The 24,354-nt window shown below is 36.4% G+C and overlaps 1 protein-coding gene across 5 annotated transcripts in view; it reads left to right on the top strand.

The window, feature by feature from the left end:
* The window catches only part of polybromo (protein), a 251,788-nt gene that overhangs the window by 185,262 nt on the left and 42,172 nt on the right, over positions 1-24,354 (top strand). For all 5 annotated transcript variants that reach the window (XM_081733781.1, XM_081733778.1, XM_081733782.1 and 2 more), the window contains 3 exons: positions 7,509-7,649; positions 10,579-10,701; positions 20,290-20,599. In XM_081733781.1, the coding sequence (XP_081589907.1) occupies positions 7,509-7,649; positions 10,579-10,701; positions 20,290-20,599 (574 nt within the window). The remainder of the gene's footprint in view (positions 1-7,508; positions 7,650-10,578; positions 10,702-20,289; positions 20,600-24,354) is intronic.

The raw sequence follows: 24,354 nt of genomic DNA, 5'->3' as shown, positions 1-24,354 counted from the left end.
TTTTACCACGCAATTTGAATATAGTACTATCAGATTACAAGCTCAGTGGTCAAATATTAGTTACAGCAAAGACCTTTATTTATTTATTTATTTATTGATAACATTAGGCAGCATTAATATTTTTTCACATGTTCTACCTTGTCTTTGATTTGATCCTAGCCATGAACACACTAAGCTGTTGATCCATCACTACTGAAAACGACCGAAAGCTCTAAAATAAGTAAAACAAAACCTTCCAAAATCATCTCATCATATTATATATAAATATTATGGCATAATACAAGTTAATCACTGCGTTATTTGAAGTAAAACAAGAATATTAGTTTCGAGATGACAAGCTTCACCTATATTTTGAGTTCTATAAAGATCATAGAGTATTTCCTACTTTAAGTGCACCTAAAGTAATACTGTACTATCTTCAACAAGGTTGGCAAAAACCATGGTTTTTATTGAAAAAACAAAAAAACAAAAAAAAAAAACGGTTTTTTGGTTTAAACCAGCTTTTTATGGTTTAAATAATTTGCTCTATGTATTTATATTACACATGGCCAGAAACAAGTTTGTTTTGCCTTGGTCTTATTATGCAACAATTGGGTTATGCTGGAAGGGTCACATAAACTTAAAGCGGAATCCAAACCGCTTCTCGACTTACATCCGAGAGAAAATGCCCTCCATTTGAACTCGAAACCTGGACTAAGTGGCCACAAAAGTGATACGTCTGCCGACTCACTCACGAAGGACTCCTGATAAAAAATATGTTATACTGATCTTTACGTACTTGTTAATATAATTGTCAAGAGTCATTTCAGAAGGACAAAAAGATAAAACAGTTGCACAATTGAAGCCATTATACAGAATTACATATGGACAATTTCAAAGTACTACGGAGTACAGAAGAACTAATTTAGTCCAAGTTAGTTCACTAAGATTTTTATTAGTCCAAGTTAAAGAAATACGACGACTTAACTTGCATATCAGTAAGAAAAGTGAATAAAGATACGAATTATTTGAGTCCACTTTGGCTCTGACCCATTTATACATAAATAGATACCAAAGATACTTCTGATTTCAATAAATGCCTCTCGTGGGTTTTGTATGACCCTCCCCCCAAAAATGCGGCATTTCGATGTATTTTATCAATAGTAAACATTATTAAAACAAAACAATATTTAGAATTTTTCTTTGATTGCAATTGCATATCAATAATAAACTATAAAAAATCACAAAAGAAACATTGATAAACTAAAATTTTAAAAAAAAAAAAAAGTTCCTTTTGAAGTATAATCTCTTTGAGTAATAAATGGGGAATTTAGGCCTGAATATAATACAAATAATATACGGGAGTGAAACGTGATAACCCACAAATGTGTGTGCAGCAAGATTTTACGAACACTTACACTTTTACGAACATTTTTCTTTTTTTGGTTTAAACCATTTGTTTTTTGAAAAAACCAGCTGGTTTAAACCAGCCAACCCTGATCTTCAATAAATACAAATGATGCATTAACTAAGAGTAATCGGATATTCCCTCTGTAAATTTCTAAATAATAAATGCTAGGTTAGTGTGTATAAATATGCAGCAACTAAAGAAAATAAGTAAATAATCAGATGGTATTTCGTAGTGTAACAGACTGTGTAGTGTGTTCGTGAATTCGATCCCTGTAGAGGTGTTTATATCGACTAGAAAACCGAGCATTGGCTCGGATCGGATTCCATTTCAAGCAGTAAGTCTCGTTGCATACATCTTCAGTCTAGAAAGGAACGTTAAACTCCAACCAAGACCCTTTACAGAACCGAGGCTAAATGAGACGAGATCTACTTCGTAAAGACCCGAACCACTGATACGGTTTGTAGCCGCGGCAAGCGCTTCAATAACCGTGAATCGATCTTAGGACTAGCGCAGAAAAAACATACCATTTGGTCATAAAACGGCTAATCAATCAATTTATATTGTAACACGGAATGCAGTATTTTATTTGAAAGTTTCCATAAATTTGAAGTTTATCGTTTGTGGTATAAACGTATTTTTGGCAACAATATTTATGCTGCGCCACTCACTGCCTTATTTATTTGTCCATTTTGTAACTAACTATATATATCCACTGAGCTTGTTTGTACGATAGATATCAAAGATTTTGCTTCAGCGAAATAATTAATTTGTTTAGATATTACTAAAGCAAAACTTCTAAATTTGACAAGTCATGTTGAAAAAAACCTGGAACTTTCTTCAGAAACATTGTGGTCTTACTCACAAGACTGATTATATCAGATCTGTATTCTATACGTCGTTCAAATTTGCTAATAAAATTCTAAGTATTAAAATGTATGGTTTAAAAAAAAAGGACAGGTTTATTTGAACATGACTGCATTAAAATCTCAGGCATGATATTTAAGAATATGAAAATTTACACATGTTTTCACTTCGTCAAAGATTCTCTGTGGCTCGTGATGTGTAAATGTACATTTGAAATTTTCGAATCTTGCTCACAGTTAAGAGAAGCTAATTAAAAAACAAAAATCTGCAAATTTAGAAATGAGGGAAATAGTTCTGTGTGCATATGAATTTTCATAGTGAAAATTTTCTATCAACATAATTCTTGTAAACATTCCTACAAATATAAACACAAATAAAATAATGCTCAAGTACAAGGAAGACATTGATCGAGAAACAAGATTGTGATTTTTTCTTTGTGTGATTTTTTTCTTAATATATTATGTGCATGGATCATTAATCTAAATGGATGTTGACTAGAGCATGATAGTAATGTAGATTAGTTCCTGTTGGATATGTAGTATAGTGTGCTTACAATTTATTATTTATTCTCTTAGTCAAGAATTATGTAGTATATTTGTAGTGTGTGAACTTTGATATATTATACGCATCTTTAAGGATAGAAATAGAACTTCTGTTTCAAGCATAGAACACGAGAAAAAAGGATTGCAATTCTTTACAATAACTTGAAAAACATTTAAGTCATTTGTCAATATTAGACAGTGATAGCAAAACTTGTTTGTCTATTCCCATCCTTCTATATATAATCTTGTTTCTATATTGAATAAATTTCAGATATTAAATCTCTATCCTCCGTGAATATTTATCTCGCTTGTTTCTAATAATTTCCAAAATTTTATACATTTCTGTTGCTATGGTCTAACTTATATGTGGTATCTTCCACTAGTATTTGTTTTCTTGAAATAATTGTATTTGGGTATTCGGCATCTATGACCATTTAAAGTCCGTCACGTATGAGGCATGACGTTCCTTGATGATCACACTATCCGGGAAAGTGGGGAAGGGAGGATACTTACCTGGGACCTTTATGTTAGATCCGGCATTTCCCTGGTGTGAATGAGGAAAACAGGAAAAAACTCACTCAGGATGGCTTCCGACAAGTGTTTCCACCGGCAATCGATACCAGGACCGCTCTCACCAAAGATTAGAGAATATTTTTATATAATGACTGACTTTACTATTTAATCACTCGTTATGATATACAGTAATGCGCAAGCGTTCGGTCAGTTCACCTAAAAATTAATATTTAGTTTCTTATGACATAAAGATGTAGGTGAAGACGAGGTAAATATTGGAACCTCAATACGTGTATCGTCTGTGTCATTACGTACTATAACTGTCTGCGAGAGATGTAGCTAAGTTCCTATCCGTGGCAGAAATTATTTTGTACTTGTTGCTGTGAAGGACGAAATATGTTGTTAAAATGCAACGAAAATAATGTGACCGCCCAACGCAACTTACGTAGTATTAAGTTACCTTGAAGCAACATAAGCGATTGTAGACCTGGTGTAGGGTACTGTCTGAGAATGTTCACTATTCAAGCAGCAAGTAAATAAAATATACCCTGAGTTGTTCAAAGTAGAATATAGTCGTTACTATAATATGTCCAAGAGAATTATGCAACAAGTATCTAAGAGTGGAGAGGTTAAATTTTCCATAGAATAGCTTATATGCGTGGGCGGGAGCTCATGTGGTTCGGATTCCACGTTAATCAGTAGGTCCACGTCTCATATAGCCTCGCTGCTGAAAGGGACGCTACGCGATAGTGTGTTGAGCACCAACAGCTATAGAAGAGATATTACCTGTACTGTAGCGCTGAAAAATGTAAGACCACCTTTTTAAAAACATGTTTTTCGACTGTTATAGTTACGTTTGTTGTTTTATTGAAAAAATAAGTACATATTCTGAAAGAACAAGTCATTTTACATAAGTAAACATTGTTTTGAATTGGTTTTGGTGGTTACCCGATTTGAGGCGGAAGTTTTTGCTTTTGGGTAATTTGCAGCAAATGAACAGACACACGTTTATTTTAAATAAAAATATACAATTCCTGTACGCAAAGTTTCGTATGTTCAAGTGGTGTGAAAACAGCGATTTTATACGTCTGCAAAATCTGTAAAAATTACACGTTACCATTGTTTTTCTTCTTTTTCGTAATTTATTTATCTAAGGTATTAATTTTTGTTTACGTACCTTATTAATACTTTGTTGGCCCACATTTTGCTTTGTACAGCCTTCTTTACACGTTTTGGCATCGATCTTAACGAATTCCCGAAAAAGATTCTCTGGAGCTCCAACACAGAATCAATCTTCCATTTTGTTAATTCTCGGTTCATCAAGTCCCATACCTCTTCAGTTGGGTTTATATGTGGGGACCTTCCAGCAGGGAAATTTTCATTTCGTTGAACCACTTCTTAGTGTTTCGGGAGACATGGCAAGTGCATTATGTGTTTGTAAACTAAGTCTTCCCTTTTCCCAGCAAGTTCGTCTTTGACGGAATCAGATATTCCTTCATTAAATCTAAGTATTTATTCATATTTACAGAACCATCCACCATGGCTATCTAACAACACGATTGCCAAGAACACGTTTTCTGCCGCGACTCTTACATCCGGATACTTGTTTTGTGTCTTCATATCCTTAATGGTTTGATGAACATCCGATTTACTAATGTTCAAAATGTCAGCAATCTCTCTGTCACTTGCGCCGTCTTTTCTTAAACCAGTTAATTGACGTTCGCCATTTCAGAAGAAACATTGCCCCTGTTTTCGATCAAATGCAGTTGTCGCATGTAAATACAAATGTGAATCGACTGGCTATGTGTTGGAATGCAGTTTTGTGTTGTCGAAAGCAGATTGTAGTGTCATGAAGTTTATGAAATTTTACTTCAGATAGCAGTTTTATAGACTATGAGTAAAAACCTGTGAAAATTAGTATTTTGCGACAAATTTTAAAGAGTTAAAAATCGATTTATGGTGTAATCACTTACACTCAAATATATTCTTACCAGAAAATGAATTTTTTCTATTGTATTGCGTATTTTTGTTTGATACTAATCCTTTATTTCGGCATATGAGGCATGAATATGTTCATTTTCGGCAAATTATCCAAAAGTAAAATATCCCGCTTAAAGTCTGGAAAACCACCAAAACCAATTCAAAACAGTGTTTCCTTATGGAAAATGACGTGTTCATATAATTAGTTTTTCAATAAAACAACAAATGTGACTGTAACAGTCGAAAATCATGTTGTTATAAGGATGGTCTTATATTTTTGAGCGCTACAGTATATGGTCTATGTATTGGGTAGTTTCCACCAAAAAGAAAAATACGTAAACACACAAGTAGCTTCACATGCCATATATGCACTTGTAACGGTATCGAAACAATTGACTACTATGCTATTTTTGATAATAACGCTTTCCCACGCTTCACTTTGGGAGAAAATGGAGAAGACACAAATAAGATTTCCATGTGGTATGTTGCTCCAACAAAGGCGATATGCCAGTAGATAAAATGTTGGTAATAGCTCTTAGTAATGACATTGATTGTTCCATGAAGAGATTATGACGTAATAGTAATTGGTGCCATATGCATTACTTTAACTAATTACGTAGCACAAAGTAAAATGTATGTTGCGTCTCTTTTACACGCTAATATTATGATTGCGTATCTTAAAATTTTGATTTACCGCATTCTTATTTTATAAACGAATATTTCGACGACTAAATGTTTAAAGAATATGGGCTATTAAAACATACAGAATTGTGTATTCAGGAGCGCAAGTATCTATAAGGAGTTACCTTTACCAAGTACAAATACACACTGCACTAAGAACTGAAAATGTTGGCTTGACTGGCAAAAAGGGAAAGTTTGCAGATCGTTTAAGTGATTGCCAGTCAGTTTATAACATGTTACCATAAAATGTGGATGATTATTTATGTATATTAATGTAGATCAATTGTAGTAAGTTAATTCACACAGTTCTGGCAACATCATTTGAAGTAATTAACTAGTCTTTCTTGGGATGACTGAACAGCATATTGGCAAAGTCTAAAATAATAGTTTCCAACCAACATTATTATAAAATGGAATAAAATTATCGTAGGTCCATATGTTCGTGTAAGAAAGAAAAGAAAGAAAAAAATCTGTCCGTCAGTAAAGTACATTTGGCAATTCTGAAAAAGTAGTAGGTTGGGTGGCGACTCACACACACACACACTTCATACAACCAAACGTTATTATTCTCTTATTAAGTTTACGGAACACTTGCATCGTTCCCAAATGAGAAATTGTGCTTTTTGTAAGAAGAAAATGTACTCTGTAATATTTTTGTGTTTCAATCTTTCATATAGCAAAGAAATGTTATGCTGAAAATAAATGTTCACCAAATTGTCTTGTACACTCGTGATAAAATGTATCTTTAGAGCCAAGAATTGGTTATAGTACTTCTCTGTTATATGAAAATAAAGTTACTGTGCATTTATAGCTATAATTAATGAAATGATGAAGCGAAAGGCCTTCAACGACGTGATATATTCTCATTCAATTGTGTTTTCTGTTTTTGAATCATTTATTGTAGTTACTGTTGCGTATATTGTTGACTGTCAGCAGTCATATTAATATGAAATTAGATAAAGTGCATTCGGTAGTAGTCTATTCCTTCAGTGTTATTAAGCAGTACAGTTTCCTTAAATTTAACATTCCACAAAGGCTGCAATCTGCTTGAAAGTTATGTAATTGATAAACTTGGTGATAATACGTGAATATTTCTGTTAGTAAGAAACTCGGTCATTAGTAAATATGGGACTCGCATAACATTATGGTTTAGCTTCTGCAAAAATTATTCTTCATTCCTCTTGGGTAATCGAAGGGTGGTATGAACATTTCTTTGTGTCTGGCTCTGGGTTTGAATTCCAGTATCTTAATGCAATATGGGGCATAGGATGTAAAACAAAATAAATAAACTTCGAATGTTCGTCATATCATAAAATCGTTCCTTTTGTGAAATAATGTTGTCTCAAATACTTTTAGTAGTATTTAGTGTGCAATTAAATCTTAAGATAGTTTATTGTTAGCCAGGTAAATACCCAGTTCTATATTATTTTTACTCTGTTTAAAACTTAAAACAATGAGTAAATATACGTGTAGTTATTAATTCGGATAATATAAAAGCAACATATATAATTATAATCAGCATAATTATGTGTGTCTAGGAACCATCACCTCTGCTTCCAAAGATTTCTGGTGAACCGGAAGTTATAATGGAAGATTCTCTGGATGGACCTCCACCGTCAGTGAGCTCAGTCGATACTCCCACGCCTCCATCTGTAACAACACCTGTTTCTACAAAGAAGGTTAGTATTCTGCTGATAGATATTAATATGTGCTCAATAAATACATCAAAATGGCCGTCATAGTTAATTTTATGTATGTGATTAATATTCTAAATAATGTAAATATTTACCACATTATATGACAAAGATAAGAATTGTGTTGCCTGCAGGTTGAAGAACCGTAATCAGTAAACTGATATTTGAAAAGGAAAAGAAGAAAACCTATTGCAAGACTCTGATACTTTTATCTTACTCCATATTTTGCAAAGTTGTAATACACATTTGATTAGATTGACAAGAATTGCCAGGCGAGAAGTTTGAATATAAATTCTTCCTTCACTATAAAATACAGCTCGACTTTATTATATTATCCACCAAGCTGTAGTCTTCTGGGAGTGTACTGTTGCAAGAAAGAAATATCAAAGTTTATGTTCATAGTGATATCTCATAAAATGCTAATAAAATGAAACCGAAGAATGCTTGAAAATTTATAAAGTACTGTTAGGGAAAAAAGTTCCTGAAAATATTTACATATAAATCTTTAAAGTAGATGTATATAGGGACTTTTGCCATCTCCAAAATGCAAAAGAGAATTGGAAAAGTTATAAGGAGTACAATAGGGGTAGATGTGAGGTGATTTTTTTAAATATATAATTTAAAAATATGAAAATACATACCTCTAAATTTATTGTATCGTGGGAATTATCACAAATCCAGTTTCTTTAAACTTTTACCTAGAAAGGTAAAAATAGTTTTGTTCTGCATTTTTTTGTGCAAAATTGCTGGAGACTTTTTCCGTACTTCACTAAGCACTTATACAGGTATCTTCTGTGCAGAGTTTTGTATTAGCAGAGAGGATAATAAGCAATGTATAGGTCTGCTTCTCGTCTTCCTTACCATCTTACAATTCCGTTCTCTCTCATACACTTGGTTTTTTCTTGTTGTGACCCCTTTTAAATCATACAGCAACTTCATTCCATAATCTACCCATGCTGATTTTTTTCTGGACTTGAAGGTGGTTATCTAACTTTTTATTTTCAGATTTTGTCAAATTGACGCCTGATCTATGTAACATATATATTTTATGATACATAGAGTGAAAATGCATGATTGATGTGGAATTCGAACCTGGATCAGTGATGGCTCAGTAGTAGAGCGTTCAACTCTGGTGCATAAGGTCCTGGGTTCGATCCCAGTTCGCACCAAGTGAACTTTGGTGGACAAACGCTGTGTACGTGGTTGGAATCCGGATCTCTGGTCTGAGTGGCTGAACACCGACCTCAAGAATGAAAAACTGTGTGGTTAATTATCAAGGAGCTGACTGGATAGCGTGGTTATAACACCAGTATGATAAGACAGAAACACGGGTTTAATTGAATGATATACGAAGAGCGAAGAAATGTAGGATTGTTTTCGCTCTTCGTATATCATTCAATCACACTTGATGTAATAGAATTTTACATTTATAGGTTCTATTTGATCATTATGTTTTGATTATTATTACAAATATTAGATCAGTAATAAACACGTCACTTTAAAAATTCTCTCTCCTTGATTTCCATAATTGGTAGCCCATGTTAAAGCTACAATTTTCGACTGCTTATCTACTAATCGTCGGTGCGAGTGAGAGAAAAATGGTTAATTCGCAAATTGTAATTTACTTTTTCGTTAAATATTTTGTTTAAAATTTTTGCTATCATTTTAGCGTAGTTTTCCGTTTTTATTTATTTTTCTTTACCTTTAAATTTTCATTATTGCCGAAGACGCTTGCAGATAAACAGACGAAAATAACACCTTTAACATATACTTCAAGTTGTGGGAATCATCAGGAAATACATATATGTGCATTGTACGCAATTGTTTCATACAATTTTTCGGTCGTAATATGTATTGTAAGAATCGTATTAACAGATGTGTTTTTTTGTTCCCATTATAATATTATTGAGTGCTTATAAATTGATTTGAAGTTACTTTAAAATTCTTTTAATCCATAGTATCGTTAACCCATAAAATAACTGTGCCTCTTAATACCTGCAAAATTATTTCTTAACATTTATTTTCATAAAAGTGCAGTTAGCGTAGATATGTAATATTTTTATTAGGGTTGTAATTGTAGAATACGCTAGATTATGCATTATTATCGGTATTACTTTTGCCAGTAAATAGCTATTAATTAGTGAACCAGTATTACGTTGTTTGCGTTTTCTTCTTTCTTTTATTTATTGTTTAAATACACAAATGATAAGTTTACTAAGTTTTACTTACATAATTTCTTTGCGTTATTTAGTAATTACATTTGAGTTGTTGAAACCATAAGTAAAACAACTCTGAATTCGCACCTTCTGTGTTATTAAGCAATTTAAGTTTCCATTAGCATACGAATATATTTTGTATTGCATGCTATCAGTTTTCGTTCTTTGCCCAAAATAAACATTATTATTATTATTATTATTATTATTATTATTATTATTATTATTATTATTATTATTATTATTATTATTATTATTATTATAAAAAACAACACCTACACATTCCTGGCTAAGTGGTTAGCGTACGCGCCTTTGGCGTGGGAGACCCGGTTCGATTCCGGGCGGGAGCTCAAGTGGTTCGGATTCCACGATAATCAGTAGGTCCCGTCTTATATAGCCTCGCTGCTGAAAGAGACGTTAAACTCAAAATAAAATCAACTCAACTCAATATTAAAGTTTCTCAATTTTATTATTATTAATTTTATTTTTATTTTCTTTTTATTCGTTTCTGTAAACTAAATAACAAATTTATACAACAATATATTATATGTGAATTTAAAAGTCAATCCCATTATGATAAAAAATCTTTTGGTAGTGATATTGAAAGTTATGAACCACCTGTTTAATTGTAAGATAGTCTTTTTTATTACCATTATAAAGCAAAACCATAATGTAACGAACTTTCTTCCTCTTTATTGAAGAAAACACCAGGAAAGAAATTAGTCACAGGATATATTTTATACTCCAGTGATGTTCGGAGAGCAGTTGCCCAAAAATACCCAGATTCAAGTTTTGGAGAAATCAGCAGAATAGTTGGGAATGAGGTAAGAAATTTATGTCTAGTCTCAATTTGTGAGCTTTTCAAAATATTTTTAAGGGAACAAAGTCATGATTTGGTTTTCAGGTCAAGAAGAGGAGGAAGAAGAAAAAATTATTAGGTATAAGTTCCAGGTTAAACCGAGAGTTACAAAGTTAAGAAATAAAAAAATAAGATCCCACAGAATATATGGGAGAACGAAAATGCTAAAATAGTATATAAAATTTTCAGAATGTAGAAAAATGGTAAAGAAATTACATAACATTAATATATATATATATATATATATATATATAAGCAAACAGTAGGTTTTGCGAAATATATAGTATGAAAATAATAGTCCTTGCACCATACAGGTAACAATATTCGCTCTTTTATAAACTTGTTTAAAAACCAATAAGTGTTTCGGAAAGATTTCAAGAAAGAAAAGGACAAAATACCGGGTGTCCGAGAAGTCCTTTCCTGATTACAGAAATTGATACCTCAGGCTAGAAATAAGATAGAAATATGAAACTGGTGTTGAATTGTTTACAAACTATAAAAGTTTTGGTCACATCAGTACACTTCCACATGAGCACCCACTGGAGGGATCGATGCAACGACTGTGGTTATTCGTTGCTGCAGGGTTTCAAGATCTGGTACACGTGTTCGGTAGACCTCATCCTTGACATAACCCCATAAAAAGAAGTCTAATGGGCTTATGTCAGGAGAGCGTGGAGGCCAAGCTGTTGGTCCATCACGACCAATCCATCGCCCAGGAAATGTCCTATCGAGATAGGCACGGACGTCCAAACCCCAATGAGGTGGTGCACCGTCTTGCTGAAAAACGACGTCGAAGCAGCTGAGGAACAGCATACAGCTGCAACATATCCAGGTACACTGCAGATGTGATGGTATCCTCAGCGAAGAAGAATGGCCCGATAATTCGATCGTGCACCAAACATTCACCTTTGGACTGCCTCTGGTGAACTCCCTGACCTCCCTGGGGGGTTCTGAACCCCAAATGCGTACATTATGGCGATTCACTACTCCACTGACAAAGAATGTAGCTTCGTCGGAAAAGGCATTTCGTCTGAGATAACCATTATCGTCCGCAATACGTGATAGCATTTCGACCGCAAAGTCATATCGACGTGTACCGTCGTCGGGCAACAAGGCCTGAATGAGTTGCACTTTGTAAGCATGAAACAATAAACGTTTGTGTAAAATGTCATGGATAGAGCTTTTTGGCATCTGTAATTCACGTGAGGCCCTGCGCACCGATTTCTTAGTACTTCTCAGAAAAGCCTCCACCGTGTCTGCTGAGGTTCTTGGTCGACCAGACCTCGGAAGGTCAGCAACCGACCCTGTGTTCTTGAACTTCTCATACCAGGCTTTAATGCTCTTGACATCAGGTGGAGTCCTCCCAAATGTTGTCTGGAACTGTCTCTGCACCGTGGTTGGTGATCGTGTCTCATGGTACCACAGGACACACTGTGCCTTCTCCTGGTTGGTTGGCATGGCTTCTTGGGCTTCTTACTTACGTACTACAAACCTAAAACAAACAAAATTGAGACTTGGTAAAACAGAACAAACCTAACACAGACAAAAACTTTTATAGTTTGTAAACAATTCAACACCAGTTTCATATTTCTATCTTATTTCTAGCCTGAGTTATCAATTTCTGTAATCAGGGAAGGACTTCTCGGACACCCTGTACAATACAAATTATGTATTATGAAGGAAGACACATCAAGATCCTAATATGTAATTTAATCGTAATATTAATGTATTTTTTAAGTACGACTGGCATTCTTAGAGTAATTAAGCGATTGAAACCTTGCACATAAATTGGGCAGGATCATATATCGAATTATGTAATCATAACATGTGCCAATAATATGGCATCAATCTCAGCGAATATACATTTCTTTCCGGAACATTCGAAAAAGTCCATTATAGTATCAATATTGAAAGGGGGAAAACAAAAGGAACCCTAATAATTATAGACCAATTACTATTCTAAATATCTTTGGGAAATTATTCGGAACATTAATTTTCGAATATTTGTCGTGTCATTTCAGGTCACTTACAATAGAATAGCAACATGGTTTTGTAAAAAAATAGGTCGGTAATGACGATCTTATTAGAAATTACAGTTCATATATCGAAAGCATTATCCGCAGAAATGCAAGTTGATGTAATATATACTGGTCAAAACAATTAGGAAAAGAGGCGGGAAAATGCAAAAACAACTGAGGGAAATCGAAATGACCGATGTATCTGATTGCGGGGGTTGCCGTGATCACTGCAATGACTCGGTATTCAACAATCAACGAGAGCTCACTCGTGGCTAAGCGGTTAGCGCACGCACCTTTGGCGCGGGAGACGCGGGTTCGATTCCGACCGGGCTACGTTAATCAGTAGGTCCACGTCTCGTATAGTCTCGCTGCTGAACAGGACGTTAAACTCAAAAGTAGTGAGCCTTTTGCGCAAGAGATGGCGTTAGTATTCCAATCTCCAAAAGTGGATAACGTGTGACAACAATGTGAGAAAAAAAATCTTGTTCTAAGCGAGAAGCTCCACAGTTACGACCAGGATGGTTATACTGTGAGTTTAGTGGCATTGGAGAGGCATGGTTGCATCAGTGACTGCTGCCGTCGGACAGAACGATAGAGTGGACATTTACTGTCTAGTCAAACTGCACGACCGTCAGAACTTGGTGGGAGGTTTAAATGCATCAATCTTTTAGCTCGGACTTGGCATCGTTTGTTTCGATCTCTGCAGAACTTCGTGAATGGTGTTAATTTAGTTTCAAAAGTGGTCTATGAAAACCACGGGGCACAATTGTTTGCCCAGAAACCGCAGAAGTTCTATAGTGACGGGATTATGGTGTTGCTGGAAAAATGGCAGAGTCATCGAGTGGTTTCGTAATGTTACTTTCAAATCCCAATAAATGTGTTCTCAATTTCGACCTCCAAAGTCTTATAGACAACCTTATGTTACTCATAAATATACAAGTTTCATCATGCATTTCATCATATTGCCTTTTCCCAGAATTTGTCCTTGGCGCAGGTTTCTGGATGATGCGGTCTGTACTTACAGATACATTTAGTATACAATCAAGGATCATACTCTTGAAAGTATGAATGTTAATCGTGTAAAGTTGGGAGAACTTGTATTTCATTTCATGGTAACAACGTCACCTTACGAAGGCTACGTGATCTACTTTTTACTTTCGAGAGAACGATAGGAAAGAAGAAAGTATGATAATCGTGAAAAACTCGAATTCGAGATTTCAACGGATTTAATATTTCATGGCTCCTACAAGTCGAAAAAGTAATTTTTGGATATATGCACGTTCGGTCTTTCGTCCCGACATAAATATTCACTCGTCTAGGGGTCATACGTTCAACGTATCTACACCAAACTTTATTTTTTTTATATATAAATGTAAGTTTTTATAAAATTTCCTGTGGAGGGTGGTCGAATTTTCTTCTTATGTCCAAAATTAAGCGTAGTTTACTAAAAAGTGAAAATAAAATATTGTAATATTCTCGAAAACACGATTTTCTTTATTTCGTACATTAATATTTCGTTAGCAACCCCATAGTGTGGTATAAGTCTCTGAAAAAAATCCAGAAGGCATACTTTTTGAGGGGTTGATTTTTTTCACGGACGATTTTCTCAGAAAGAATCAGGCGATTTTGTTCATATTTCATTAATAAATGTCAGGACCTTGGAAGAGAAAGGGCGAATCCTGAAATCGGAGTGTTGGGAAATCAAGCCGAAAGCTTTGCAAAGGCGAATCTTTATCTAGAAACTCTGAGAATACTAAGGGCGAATCTGGGCAAAACGCGGTATATATGTGTTCTCCAGATTGTCTGATGCGAGGAAAAATTAAAAAAAAAAAAAATTTCGAGTTCGCCCTTTCTCTTTCAAGGTCCTGATGTTTTATTACTAACCCCACAATATAACATAACTCACTTGTCCTGAAAAGAAATCCACAAGACGTAGTTTACTCTAGGGGGTTGAGTTTCCTCGGTCGATTTTCTCAAAAACTACTCAGGCGATTTTGTTTATATTTCATTAATAATCTGATAATATGTCATAACTCACTTCTTCTGAAAAATTCTACAATAGATAGTTTACTCTTGGGGATGAGTTGTTTCGGGCTATTTTCTCAAAAACAACTCAGACGATTCTCTTTATATTCCATAGCTATGTATTTCATTGGTAACCTGTAATATTGTGCAAATTACTTCTGATAAAAATATCCACAAGGAATAGTTTATTTCTGCGAAAACTTTCTATAATTTTATTCGTATTTTTACAAATAAATATTTTAATAATAACTAACATAACCTGATTTTATTTAAGCAATTAGAGCAAGAAGTTCAATTCCGTGGGCCGTACCTTGTATTTGAATTTCTGAAAGTGAGTGCTTATACCCAGTACCACTATTTGACATGTAATACTGTGTCTGATTTTGAAAAGGCGTTGTTATGACTACACATGTGTGAAGTTCTTTTGTAGAGAGTAGATTCAGAGGATAATACTAGTAAATATAGAAATTCAGACATAATAATTGTGCCTTCTGTTTTATTATCTTTTATTAAAATCATATTTTAAGTCAACAAAAGAGGGTTAGGTAATATGAATCACATAAGTAGATAATATTTTTTTCTGATAAAGAAAGTAAGTTCGTATTAGCTGGTTAATAAAATGCGCAACACAGTATAACTAATTTGAAATTTTGGCAACAGTTTATGCAGTAAATGCTGTATTAGTGTTATATATGGTGTAACTTCATAACTTTTGTCATTTCTTAAATACATGTAAACATACCTACGGTTTGTTTCCCAGTATGATCTACTCAGAAAAGATAATAGTCGTACGTGTGTACAATGAAAGAAGTTAATTGTTTTGAGCGGCGTATGACCTCGTCCAGTACCATAGTACCAGTAGGTTTAGAATAAGACTATAGAAGCGGTAGAAAACGATAATAAAGTTAAGGATAACGGCACAAATTCTTCCTGGTCAACACTCCTTAATGGAATGATTGTATATGACTATAAATTCACAACCAAGTGCTGCTTTTGGTGTTTTGCTTCTTAAGACAGCATGCATGTTCCGAGTATTTCCTTAAACTGATAGTCTTATCTGCATACATCTTCGTAGACGGAAGAACTGAAATAATCGATAAAGAATGTGTTTAGTGCTTTGTAGGTAATCAGCATATTGAAATCACATTAAATCATAGTATGCAAGTAGTGCACTTAAATATCTATTACGTGTGATGTCTTTAATTTGTCTCATGATGTCGAATTGCATTTTTCCATAATGGGACAGATCTAGCCCAGCGTCTTGACATATACAGGGTGGTAGAAACTCCACCGACAAAATTCGGGAGGTGATTCCCGACACCGAAACAAGAAAAAAAAAAGTTCGTTTGCACTTTTCTCTAGGACACACAGTTTCCGAGCTACATGATGCCCAAAACGGGGCAAAATACACTTTAGAGCGCTATATCTTCTCTATTTCGAATGATAAAGACAAGGCGGCATGGTCACCTCAAAGGAACGAAACTTGCTTTATTCAAAGATGGGTATATCGCAATCATGAAATCAGTGCACAAGGGATTCCCCAAAGGAGCGTAGGGACTCCCGGATAAACTGTCAGGTAAAAATACGTCAAAATAGGCGTGAATGGATAGGTTTCCCACCTGGTAACCATAATTAGTTGTAACCATGTCGAGAACTCAAACAGAGACGAGTTGATGGACGCGTCATATTAGGTATGTGTGGTTGCATAACCACCAGGTACTGATGGTGACCAACAATGAAGTTGTGGATATGAAGTGTGGTTGAATATACTTCGGGAGGTGACTCCACAACTGGAAACAAGGAAACAAGTCATGAACAGAAGGCGAAAGATGCGGCGTGTTCCAGCAGCAACCGAGCAAAAGATCGCCCACACACCGTGGGTAAAGTAGAATATCTCCCGAACGAATTGAGATAGTGACGTCGGTCCACAAAATGAGAAAGAAAATCATACTCAGGGGATCTGATGGTGCAAACTGAATGAAGCAGATGGAACTGCGCAATGGGAGTCCATACAGGAAGAAGGGGGATTCCGCAAAGCAGATATGGTAGGGGCAGTGAAAAGTGAAACAGACGTATGTATTATGACGTGTTACGTATGACTTACGTACGAACTGTGGGGTGAGAGCTGGAAAAGGGGATTCCCCATTGCAGCGTCGGGGACCAATTCAAGGAAACACCGCCGGACATGGGTGTTGGTGCAGCGGTTCCGCAACAAGCAAAGTACGCAGACATTGCAGGGCCAAGAATCGCTGTAGGCAAAGCAGACACCGAGTAGGCAACTGAGGCATGGAAGACATGGACAAAAGTAAGCATGCGTACAGGCAAACATGGACTGTATTTTCAAGGATGATACACTACAGCTCGTACTGGTGTCCGTGATGAATAAGTATCACAAAGAATGACACTAAAGGTTTCAGAAGTCTTACAACAGTCTTACCTGTGGCAACACTAAAGAAGATGCTCAAAATGACGTCCACCACTCTGAACACAGGCATTCAGACGTCGTCGCACAGACCGGCGCACACGTCGAAACGTGTCTGGTTCTTCCCGCAAAGCGTCACAAGCGGCTCGGACGCGTTGTTCCAACGTTTGGATATCAGGTACCGGAGTAGCATAAATAACAGTTTTGAGATGCCCTCATAAATAGAAATCCAGAGGGTTTAAATCCGGCGACCGGGCAGGCCATGACATAGGACCGCCACGGCCGATCCACTTGCCCAAGAAAACAGTGTTCAAATAATCACGCACGGGGCGACAGAAATACGCCGGGGCACCATCGTGCATATACCACATACGTTGTCGTAAGACCAACGGCACATCCTCCAGAAGTGTAGGAAGTATCTCGCGCACGAAGTTCAAATAGATAGGCCCAGTGAGTCGTTGTGGAAGAACAACTGGTCCAATGAGATGGTCACCCAGAATCCCTGCTCAAACGTTGATACGAAACTAGTGTTGGTGGCGGGCCTGTACCATTCCATGTGTATTATCCACAGACCACAGATGACTATTATGAAAATTCTGGTACCATCCCTTCCAAATTGGGCTTCATCTGTGAACAAAATGGAGGAGAGAAAACCGACAGTTGTTGCCACCAAATGGAGAACCTGATTTAAAAAGTCTAGCCTGGGAGGAAAATCCCCTGGCGATAGACCCTGTACCCGTTGCAAATGATAGGGGTAAAAATTGTTGGCATGAAGGATCGACAACACCCTCTCATGACTGACATTATGCTGACGGGTAAGCTCCCTGAAACTTACACTCGGGTCATCGAGCTCATGTCGGAAAATACGTTCTTCGGCATGCACAGTGCGTTCCTCACGTGGTCTTCCCGTGTCATACATGGCAGGGTGAAACGATCCGGTCTCACACAAACGACGAAACAGCGTTGCAAATGTATGATGCGGTTGGCGTCTATTGGGATATCGATCGTTGTATAATCGGGCTGCCTGCCTACCATTTCCATGTGCTTCTCCATACACAAAAATCATCGCGGCCTGTTCCTGATTGGTGTAATGGGCCATTGTCACAACACACTACACTCTGAACGTGATTCACAACACACAACGTAGTAGTTGCCCACTTCAACTTCACGGATGACTTTGACAGACAAGGTAGGTCTGCTCAATGGTGATGTATTGTTTGTTGGTTGTGCACTCAGTGTTTCCTCAGTGCTAACTCCTTGTGCATCGGAAGACCTAGACTGGCAACTTGGGGGTCCTTTTGAGGCAAATCAACGAAGTACGTATGTAGTGTGGTTTAGCCGTATGTCCCCCTGTGTGTGACCGTGCAATGTTCCCGAAAATAGTCAATGTTTTGCTGTCAGCAGTGTTCGAATAAACGAGGGGGTGCAGGGAAAATCATCCTCATGTAAAAGCTTATCCCCGGCTTATATCATGAAAATAACATAGTAACCCTGGCAGGAATAATTAATACCGCTGCATTGTTGGTTACCATCAGTATCTGGTGGTTATGGATCTTCACCACAGCGAAATGAAACTACCGCTAATTTTAAAGCTTTTTTTATAATATCTTGAAAACAATTAACATTATTGGGAAAACAAAAACATAGTTCACTAGATAATATTCTACATGTGATACCGTTATCACAACTCACCTATCTTCTTTGGGTGTGCCGCTATTTACACAATCCGCAAAAAACGCTAAATCTTTCGGCAGTTGCAAATGGAAAACAGATAAGTGAGTTGTGATGACAGTATCACATGCAAAATCATAATATCTAGCACACTATGTTTTTGTTTTCCCAATATTTGTATTTATTTTGAACATATTACAGAAAAATTATAAAATTAGCGGTAGTTTAATTTTCGCTGTGGTGAAGACCTTTATGCAACCACACATAGCGAATATGACGTGTCCACCATTTCGTCTCTGTTTGAGATCTCGGCATGGTACAACTAATTATGGTTACCAGGTGGGAAGCCTATTCATTCACGCCTGTTTTGACGTATCTTTACCTGACAGTTTATCCGGGAGTCCCTACGCTCCTTTGGGGAATCCCTTGTGCACCGATTTCACGATTGCGACATACCCATCTTTGAATAAAGCAGGTTTCGTTCCTTTGAGGTGACCATGCCGCCTTGCCTTTATCATTCGAAATAGAGAAGATATAGCGCTCTAAAGTGTATTTTGCCCCGTTTTCGGCATCATATAGCTCCGAAACTGTGTCCTAGAGAAAAGTGCGAAAGGGCTTTTTTTTTCTTGTTTCGGTGTTGGGAATCACCTCCCGAATTTTGTCGGTGGAGTTTCCTACCACCCTGTATATATATGTATATATATATATCGGGTGTTCTAAAAATGGCGCCCACAGGCCACAGAGCACTATTCTAGAGGCCAAAATAAAGCGAAAATGTTATATGATAGATTGCCCTCTGGCCCCTTCTTCAGGCGCTATGGGGAATCCAATTTTCACAATGTTGCAACGTCACAGGTTAACTTGGAGCCATTATCATTACTCTACGAATACAACAAGCAGTTGAATCGATTGCTACACTAATAAGCGATGCTAGTGCCAATCAATATCGACTTTAGCTGCTATCTGAAAAGAATCGATATCACTATTTGATAGATTGGTAGATATAATCTATAGTTCTTTATTTGCGACGTTGCCACATAGTGCAATTTGTGTCTCCAGAGAAGATTCGAAAGGTATACAAAGATATATATATATATATATATATATGTTTTGTGTTTTATTTTCACTTGTAGAATAATGCTCTGTAGTCCATGGGCTCCACTTTTAGAACACCCGATATATACACAAGTAATATGTTATTATCATTAAATAAAAAATATTTTATTTTATAGGGGAAGTTTCCGAAATAAATTTAGATACCGCATTGAATGTCATGATTGTCCTTGATCAATATGAGAGTAATAATAAAGGAAAGAAAATAATATAGATCTTATAAAGATAACAGTCACGTCCCCATGTTGATACCACTTTGAATTCACATTTATGTTTTAACTAAAATGGAAACTTTCCTTTCCAGTGGAGAAGTCTTCCAAGCCATTTAAAGCAATCGTGGGAAGAAAAGGCAGCAAAAATGAATGAAGAGAATGCTGCTAAGTTCGCAGAAGCGCAGGAACTACTTGCACAACAGCAAGCGCAAAATCAATCTCAAAGCCCTGCTCCAGCAGGGAACAATGCAGGACAAAGCACTGCGACTCCAGTAGAAGATTTAGTGTATGAATGTTGTTGGGAGAGTTGCGATTGGCAGTTTGAGGACATGGCAGATCTTGTTGATCATTGTATTCAGGAAGCAAGCGGTCATGTACATATGTTTTTCCAAGCTAATCCAGGTATTTTGTTCATTGTTGATAAGTTGATTGAATTAATAGGTTATTAATGTGAAATGGAACAATGCAGAATAACAATAATTTAAAGTATCATAATAGTGGAATTAAACAAGACACATGCACAAAATAATTGGGAAAATTATCTCTTGTACACATAACATGCTTTTACTTTATACATAAATAGTTTTCATCGTATCTTTTTTGTTTAAAACAGTAGGTGAGAAAGTTCAAATACTGTATTTCTGGAAATCGCTTGTCTAGTTTTGATCCAGGAAATATATTCATCATGTGGTTTAGTAAACAAACGAATGCACGTGTTAACGAAAATTATATAAACATTTCTTCTTGTATTTTCTAAACTATTATCAGTTCAAGTCCCCGGAGACTTTGAAAATAAAGCATATATATACAGTTCCAGCACAAGAAATTGGTCTTGGATCTTCCACTAAAAAAGAACTCGGAAAATTTAGGGAAGTGATACATTGGCAGCTGCGTTAATTTGCCCACAACTTTTAAAATGATTTGAAGAAATTCGCGGCAAAAATAATTTAGCGGATTCCATTAAAATCTAAAGTGAGCAAAGCTATAGCATCTCTCGATCCTGTACTAGCCCTACAGGAAAATTATGCAAGTAAGCATTTTGGCACTATAATAATTACGTTAGTAGATGGTAACTGGATCAATTGTATTTCTGCGAATACAACTTCATAGTAATACAAAGAGCTCCCTCGTAGTTAAGCCATTAGTGTAAGCGGCTTTGGTGTGGAGGACCCAGGTTGGATTCCCGACGGAAGTTCGCTTGGTTCGGGTCTCACGCTAAGCAGTAAGTCCACGTGTTATATGACCTCGATACTGAAAGGGACGCTACACTCAAAATCAAATAACACAAAAGCTGACAGCGAAGTGAGTTAGCCAAGAACGTGTTGTAGGAATGGAAAAGGAGTGTTACAGATATGGCTTCAGCACTATTTGATATTCGATAATATAAGGGAAGAATCCCTTTCTCTAATATATTCCGTTGTATAGTTGCTATTACAAGAAGTTCGATTCCCGGTGGAGACTGTAACATACCCAAGTTTCATAATAAAAATGAGAGAGAAAAAGAAAATGTAAATTGAAAATTGTAATATGAAACTTCAGTATTTGTTTTTATTTCACGTTCGCACTTCATGTCATTACTAAGAATACTACCCAGATATCGAAAACTATCGAAAACTATTCACTCTTTTCTCCCCTGCCACTTTTATATTTGACACAGACCTCTTCGTTCCAATCACCATGGTTTTTGTCTTTCTAACATTTATTTTCATCCCATATTCTTCAAAGCCCATCCTCAGGTTTTCTAACATTATTGATTTCCTTTTCAGATTCTGCAACAAGCGCCATATCGTCTGCAAATCTTATGCATCTAATCATACCTCCTACCGAAATGCCGTCATCATCATGTAAACTCTTTTTCACTATCTCTTCTAGATAGACATTAAATAGTGTTGGCGAGAGGCAGCATCCTTGTCGAACTCCCCTTCCAATTGCACTCTCTTCCGTCAGTTCTTCCCCTATCCTAACACTTGTTGGTTCATGTATAAGTTTCTTATGAGTCTTCGATCTTTCCATTCCAACCCTATCTTCTTTAGAACTCCCAACAACAATTCCCAATTCACGCGGTCAAAAGCCTTTTCTAGATCGGTAAATACAACATACACCCTTTCCCTTGTTCTATAAATCTTTCACCAATCGCCCTTAATAATCCAATAGAATCTCTTGTGCCCTTACCTCTTCTGAACCCGAACTGCTCCTCCTCAACTTCTTCATTTGTTCTTCCATATAACCTTCTGTTCAGTATTCGGAGCAAAATTTTTGCTGCATGAGATATGAGACTAATAGTTCTATAATCCTCACATCTATTTGGGTTCGATTTCTTAGCCATCGGTATCATGATCGTCTTCAGGAAGTCTTTTGGCCACTCCCCTGTCTCATGTATTTCATTGCATAGTCGGAACAATTCTTTCTTTCCCTTGTCTCCTATATTTTTAATGAATTCGATTGGTATATTATCTATCCCGGTTGCCTTTCCATTCCTAATCTCGGATATAGCCTTTTCAAACTCATCCCGAAGAATACTAAATCCTTTATCATCCTCGCCTACTTCGTTTTCTACCTTTACACGGTCTCTCCCTACTCTCATATAAGTCTTCCACGTATTCTTTCCATCTTTCTATGACCTCATTTCTGTCGCTGACTACCTTCCCATTTTTATTTTCTACTGCCATCGTAAAAATACACCCTTGTTTCCTCCGAAATTCCACAGATTTCACCTCCTTATACATTTCCTATTTCCCAACTCTTTCTAATTCTTCTATGTCTTCGCATTTTCTTTTGTAAAACTCTTCCCTCGCTCTGTCTGTTTCTCTCTGTAACTCATTATTCAACTTTCTGTACATCTTTCTGCCCTCTTCTGTATCAACCTGTTTCCACGACTTCCTTTCCCTCATTTTCTGCAACATCTGCTCTGTAACCCATGGTTTCTTAGTCGTTTGGTGTTCGCGGTAACCTACTGCTTCTTCTGCAGCCTGCTGTAAGCAAAGTTTAATGTATTCCCACTGTACGTTACTATCTGCGCCTATTCTTTTTTAGTTTGAATATTTTTCTTCGAATTTTTCAACGAAAAGTTTTCTTATTTCCTCATTTTTCAACTTTTCAGTATTCAACACTTGGTTATCTACTTTTCTTCTGTCTACATTTTTCAGTTGAATATCTACTTCGGCCAGCACAAGGTTATGATCAGAGAAAATATCAGCCCCGGGAAGGGTCTTCGCGTTCTTTAAGCTATTCCGGTACCTGTCCTGAATCATAACATAGTCTATTTGATATCTTCCACCGTCTATTGGTGATTTCCATGTATATCTTCTTCTCTTGTGTTGATTGAACCAAGTGTTCCCAATTACTAGTGAATTCTGTCTACAGAAATTCACTAGTTCCTCTCCCCTTTAATTTCTTTCGCCTAAACCATATTTGCCTACGATACTATCTTCCTGTTTTTCTCCCACAACTGCATTGAAATCTCCCATTACAATTACGCATGCACCCCTCTTCTCCCTATCTATAATTTCTTCTATTTTCTGATAATTTTCTTCTACTGCTTCAGTTGCATGCGAAGTTGTCGGTGCATATATCTGTATCACCACTAGATCCTTTGTTTTTCCTTTAAGTCTTAACATCATAACTCTATCATCAATAAATTATACTTTCACTACCTTTAAACGCTTTCCAAGTATTATTCCTACGCCATTATGACCGCTCTTTTCATTACCTGAGTAAACCATTCTATACCCTTCGCTGTTCAACATCCCATTACCTTCCCATCTAACTTCACAAACTCCTACCAAATCTAGGTTATTTTGTTTCATTTCTTCTTTAAGATTTTCTAAATTTCCTCCCTGTAATATAGTACGTACGTTCCATGCCCCTATCCTAAACCTTTTGCTCTTCCCTGTCTTTCTTTCTCTGTCTCTCTTCCCCCCATTATTACCTTTTCGTCCAATAGTCCTTCCCAAGCCATCCCCCTTCCGGAGATACGAATGGGGGGATATTTTACCTCCGGATCTATATTTTGACTTGCGAAAGACCATTGTACATACGTTCTCTTTTTGCTGTCAGCAAACTAGGGGAAATAGAGTGGTTTCCCTTGCCTTCCACCCCGCAATATTCCAGCCGTTAAAGTCACTCTGACCACGCCTGGAACTAAATGTCCAAGTTGC

Source organism: Thermobia domestica, chromosome 12 (genome assembly GCF_964235325.1).
Source record: "Thermobia domestica chromosome 12, izTheDome1.hap1.1, whole genome shotgun sequence".
In the NCBI taxonomy this organism is placed as follows: Eukaryota; Metazoa; Arthropoda; class Insecta; order Zygentoma; family Lepismatidae; genus Thermobia; species Thermobia domestica.
This window is presented reverse-complemented; position numbering and strand designations above follow the sequence as displayed.